Below are 5,900 nucleotides of genomic sequence, written 5' to 3' on the forward strand. Positions count from 1 at the left end.
TTCGGATTACCTCAAAGAGCATTTACACATGTTGTGGGACCTTCCTTTTTTCACCGGAGCTCAGGAGCGAATTTTAATGCTCGATGTGTCTCATGAACTTCAGTCAACCGTTGTGAATAGACAAATGTGTCATCTTGTAATTGTTGGGATTTTCAGCCCGCCAGCCGCACGATCACAAACAGCCATCACTGTCAAACAGGCTCTCTTAATTCCTACACAAGGAGAAAGAGGGAACGAGAGAGGGAGGGAGAATTGTTCACTGCAGCAAAATGAGGTATATAGTTTTATTAATGGAGTCTGTGTTGTGTTGCTTTACTGACTAAATTATTATTGAAGTTTTATGGTGAGATTAAGAATATTTGACACAAAGCAGACGCAGGAGTCTGTTCCTGATATGTTATTATTCTTTTCGTGTGGTATATTAACTGTTCCAAACAAAATGTTGAAGGTGTGGAGAGCTTTTGCCAGCCAAACCCTCAGGTCCAATGTTTACATTTAAGAAAACTCCTGCGACCCTGCAGAGGACAAGCGGGTAGATGGATGGAGAATTATTTTGGAAGAATGTTAGCAACTAACAGTTCTGGGACACCATTGACTATCGTAGTAGAAAATCAAAGTTTGTTCTATTGAACACAAAAGTAGATATTTTAAAGAATTTAGGACCTGGTGCACCTTTGACTACCATTTTAATATTTCCCTACTGAGGTACTCAATGACGTCCCAAATGTCAGTTGCTAATTCTTCCAAATATCTTTTTTGTGTTCAGTATAACAAAGAAATGTATACAGGTTTTGAACAAGGATTCATTACATCATTTTGAAGGAAATATCCCTTTAAATCTGGCCTGCAACCAATTCAATTCAACCAATTCAAGTGTTGTTTTTCTCTTATCTACAGTCGTAAAATGATGTGAAAATGAAAATGAACATGCAAAAGATTACTACCAGAATATAATTTTTCTGTATTCATATTCCTCATACTTTCTTACTGACCTGTTTTGATGACAGACTGCGTGGAACCTTCAAAATAAAGCTGACTCATAAGCTATGTGGTGACAGAAAGTGTAGCCTTTGGGCATGCTGATCCGCTGAACATCAAACGCTGGAAACAGTGCTTGTTCTTCATGACATATTTCTTTAGTGCTTATCTTGTCTTCCCTGCTTAACAATAGAGTCCAAAATATGGAATTTCTCTGATCTTAAAAATAAAACGAATACAATGACATATGTGCCATTTCTCTGGCAGCAACATCAGTGGGTATATTTCGAATGCTCTATGTTGTCGTGTCTATAATAAGTTTAATATTATGTTCAAGATGTCAAACAGATATGTGTTTTCAACATGGTAGCATGGTAATACCATGGTATTTTTCAAAGTCCTCTGGATTCTTCTCAGACAAGAAAAAATTGTGCTTATGCAGTACATCCGGTACTTTGTTTGGCATATGTGCCATGTGTGCATGGCCACATTTGCGAATGTGTTTTTGCATGCCTCTCGTATAGTTGATCTAGTCTACATTACATTTTTGCATACTGTGTGGGCAAAACTCTGCATATTCATATAGGTTAGACAGCTCTTTCATCACTTTTCTGGTCAGTAGATTATAAAAGCTTTGGTCTCTTGACATGGAAAGACTATTCAAAAGACCAGAGCTCATCACACAACCATGCCTTTAGATTTCAGTGGGAAATGGGAACTGGAGCTGAGTGAACGTATGGAGGATTATCTCAAAGCATTGGGTAATCCAGTATATCAAATATTTCTCATTCAGATTAATATTATAAATAGAGTTTTACTTATGATATGAGAAATAAATCACAGGATACCACATATAATGTATGATTTTTACTGGATCAAAGTAAAATATTCTTTGTCACAGATATTGACTTTGCCCTCCGTAAAATTGGTTCCCACCTCAGTCCAACAAAGATCATTATCCAGGATGGGGACAACTTTATGATAAAGACACAGAGCACCTTTAAGTCCTATGAGTTCAGCTTTACAGTTGGAGTAGAAACTGAAGAATTTACCAAGGGACTTGACAACCGGATCCTAAAGGTAAGATTTATTTTTAACATCTCACAAAAACAATGTTTTTTATCCTGCAGTTACACCATGTCCTGTCGGACATAATCACAGTTAACGTTAGTTTGTTCACAGAAGTTACAGTTGAACAAACAGTATAGTCTCCAACTTTCACCTAGAAGGGCAAAATACATTGAGGTTCTTTTTTATCTGCTTTTGTTTGACAACTTTAACAATTTCATATAGTCTTTTTTATTTCTAAACATAAGTAAAGATAATAACAAGATGCAGCAAAGCTCAATATGGCCACTCTAGCAAAGGAAGTCCCGCCTTCCAGCGAAATGAGACAATCGTCAATCAGTATTGACTGAATGTAAAAATGAAGAGATCTCGAAAAAGTTAATTTTGTGCAATTTAAGCTTAGCAAACCCAAGTCACGATACAGTCCATGTCAGTTTTAATTATTGTTGGACATGCGGTTTGATTGTGATTTTTGCCTTTTTTTACAAATATCTGCCTTCCCGCATTCAAGATAGGACTGTACTTGCTATTAACTGCCTAGAGGCGTTGCAAACATGGCAGCCGAGTGGCACGATTTCTGTAAATGGACTTGGGCATAAGTAGGTCTTGACAGAATGTGCAGACTGTCGTTTGTTTGGGTTCACATGTTCTACTCTGGATTTGTGGGGAAACTTGTGTAATTCAACCTATGTAGACAGCGTATCAGATTCAAGTCACTGATGCTTGCCTACAGGACTATCACTGGATCTGCACCGGCATACTTTCACACCCTACTACACTCTTTCACCCTATCAAGAACCATGGGCGAAGCTAGCCTCTTTTTAGGGGTGCTTCAGCACCCCTTAAAAGGAGCTCAGCACCCCTAAAACTTGGAGTAAGAAATGTTGTTATTCAGAAAAAGAATCGTCTTTTAGAAGGTTAAATAATTTCCAAAACATACTCCGTAGTTTTTGGATTAAAATGTATGTGTTAAGGATGAAAATGAAACATCCCCGTTTAGCAAATGGTGTCATCCTCTTCTCTTCCTCCTCTGTACCTGCACTGCTCAGCGCGAGACACACGCGGAGAGAAAACACGTTATGTAGTGTTGTGAATCAACTAAGTTGCTCCAAAGCTGTGTCTCACACTTCTTTCCTTTTACATAGAGTTGTTCCGATTGCGAAACCATATCGGTGAGTACTGGAGTCAGTATCCTGAATCACCATGGTACACCTATAACAAGTGTTTATTTTCGGACTATTTTAGTCCAGCGGGTCGCCGCCGCTGTGGAGTAGCACAGGACCCGGGTGACTCGTCCATAGTCATAAACGGAGAGAAGTAGCGCCGGTTAATATGTTCTTCCGCAAGACGCATTCAGTTCTGTTTATTAACTGCTAGCGCGTGAAACAAAAACAACTAAACTGCGGACCTGTGTCTCTGTTGTTAAAGTCTATCGTTCATTTGATACTCATTTTAACAGTCTGGAGTCACGTAAACATGACGTCACGTGCGTATTTTCTGGTCAGTCGTCATGGAAACGTGATCGCCCTGGCGTTTGGACCAGAGTGTCAGAGGAAGTGATTCTTTCTGAAGCGCAAGAGTGAGGCTGGTACAGTTCAGATTCGTGTTTCCTTCTCTGAAAGTATTTTAGTACCTTGCGTCGGCTCCATACATGGCTCAGGAGGACCACAGGCCAAAGCAGACTCCAGCAGTGATGTCTATTGAGAAGGAGTTGCTTGAAATAATTGAACCCCAAAGGGTCATTGACAGGTTTGCCAGCCTCAAAGTGCGGCGACATAGATGAACTCTCTCAAAGTAGAGCAAATATGGGGATTGAGGGGAAGTACTTTAAAGATTTCCCTCTATTTCTTTTTTTATATCTTTACTTTCTTAGTATTTTCAAGACCTCTGTAAATTATCTGGATATTTTGGACTTTACCTTCTTTTCTTAATTTTTTTTATTTATTGTTGACTTATATTGGTTTATGAAAGTTCAGACTGGCGTGCGACCAGATATGTTAGAGATGGTCATTTGTAAATAATTTACAGAAGATGAATTACATTTTGTTGTCCAAGTACCTGTTACATTGTTCAATGACAATAAAGATCTAATCTAACCAATCTGATGACTGTTGATACAAAAGGAGGAATATGGAGTTAAGGGTCAGAAAAAGCTGTGTGAAGAAGGTTTTGTGTTTGTTACAGGGGGCTGTCTGTGTGAACTCTCACAATTAAGCTGGTGTCCTGAAAAGGTCTCAAACCTTGTTTGTATGTGTTAGCGACCACTCATTCAGTATTTTAGGTTTAGTTAGTTAAAACGGCTCCGTTCTATCGTTCTTACTTTAAAGGGATTGCCATGCAAGGAGTTCTGTTCTGCAAAAAAAGGTGTTAAAAAAAATCTGGATTTTGGAGTTAGTTGAATCAATGTTAAAATGATTAAGTTATTTTTCAATAGACACATTTTTTGTTTTTCTGTGAAAAGAGGGGGGGGGCTTTGCAGTGGGGCTCATTGGGTGCTCAGCACCCCTAAAGCTCTGACCCTAAAATCGCCCCTGTCAAGAACCCTGCGCTCAAACGAGCGGCGCCTTGTAATGCCTTCTCATAAGGGCAGTAAATTGCTTTCCCGCTCAGTCATTTTCACAACTCCTTCCTGGTGGTGGAACATTCTTCCTAACAGGGTCCGGGTCAACCACATCACTCACAACCTTCAAAAAAACGACTTAAAACCCATCTCTTCTGTGAATACTTGACAGACAAATAAATAAAAAAGTACACTAACCCTCCCTCTTTCTCTCAGCAGGTTGTGGCCTAGCTTTTGTTGAAACTAGTAACTTTGTATTAGCACCTATTGTATTATAGCTCCTGTTTGACATATCTCGCTTATTGCTCCCTGAACACTTTGTAAGTCAGTTTGGAGTCTGCTAAATGACCAAATGTAAATGTATCTTAATATGTTAAGTTTATGGTAAACATTTGTTTAACCAAGCATGCTCAAATATTTTGCTGCTAGATTTGTAAAAAGTTATAAATGAGTTGAACCTGCATAGCTTTTAAAAACAAGTCCAATTCCAAATGTTTAGGATTAGTTTCACATTTTCGCAGACGCTGGTCACCTGGGAAGGGGACACTCTGGTGGCCATACAGAAAGGAGTGAAGCCAAATCGCGGATGGAGATATTGGATGGAAGGAGAAAGTCTTTACCTGGTAACCATCCATGCCATTATACTGATAATTGTCATAATAGCTTTATGTAAACAAGGCACGGTTAAGTGTTAATACATGAAATAGCAAAGTTTTTATATTTCTTTAGGTTATGAAATGTAACAATATAGCCTAATGATAAACTTGATGTTCTTGTCCTTTTGATAAGCATGCATTGCATTCACAAGTGAGAAGCTTTTGACCTCATGATCATTTTACTTGTAGGAGCTGACATGTGGAGATGTGATCTGCTATCAAGTGTACAAAAGAAAACACAAGCAGGAACACTAAATTGTCATATGATTATCTGTCACTTTTATTTTGATGTAATCAGGCGAGCTATGTGATCATTTCCTCTGGAGAGGAATGTGTGACTGTCAACATGTTTTTCCATCCGTCTCGATAAAAAATATCACTACATGGATGTCACTTTTTTGTGTGTAACTGAAATTACAAATATGATTCTCTTTGTAATTCATTTATATCAGATATGGTCATTGACCAAAATACATTATAGAGTGTGCAAGATCTTTTCGGGTTCAGAGTTACTTTGACCACCACAATAGAGAGGTTTCAGTATTTTCAAATATAGATACAAAAACATGTAGGAAGGAAGGAAGGGAGGTATGGAGAGAGAACGGGGTGAGAAAGGCAGAGAGAGAGGCAGTGCTGGA

At 38.6% G+C, this 5,900-nt stretch overlaps 1 protein-coding gene across 1 annotated transcript; it reads left to right on the forward strand.

Annotated features, from left to right (window-relative positions):
- The first annotated feature begins 1,600 nt into the window (after window positions 1–1,600).
- Window positions 1,601–5,892, forward strand: LOC306892560 (retinol-binding protein 2-like). The gene is made up of 4 exons (XM_079453695.1): window positions 1,601–1,739; window positions 1,880–2,058; window positions 5,128–5,229; window positions 5,452–5,892. The coding sequence occupies exons 1-4, from the start codon at window positions 1,667–1,669 to the stop codon at window positions 5,515–5,517; spliced, it is 420 nt and encodes a 139-aa protein (XP_079309821.1). The 5' UTR covers window positions 1,601–1,666; the 3' UTR covers window positions 5,518–5,892.
- The last annotated feature ends 8 nt before the right edge of the window (window positions 5,893–5,900 follow it).

This window comes from Barbatula barbatula (genome assembly GCF_947034865.1).
Source record: "Barbatula barbatula genome assembly, chromosome: 3".
Lineage (NCBI taxonomy): Eukaryota > Metazoa > Chordata > Actinopteri > Cypriniformes > Nemacheilidae > Barbatula > Barbatula barbatula.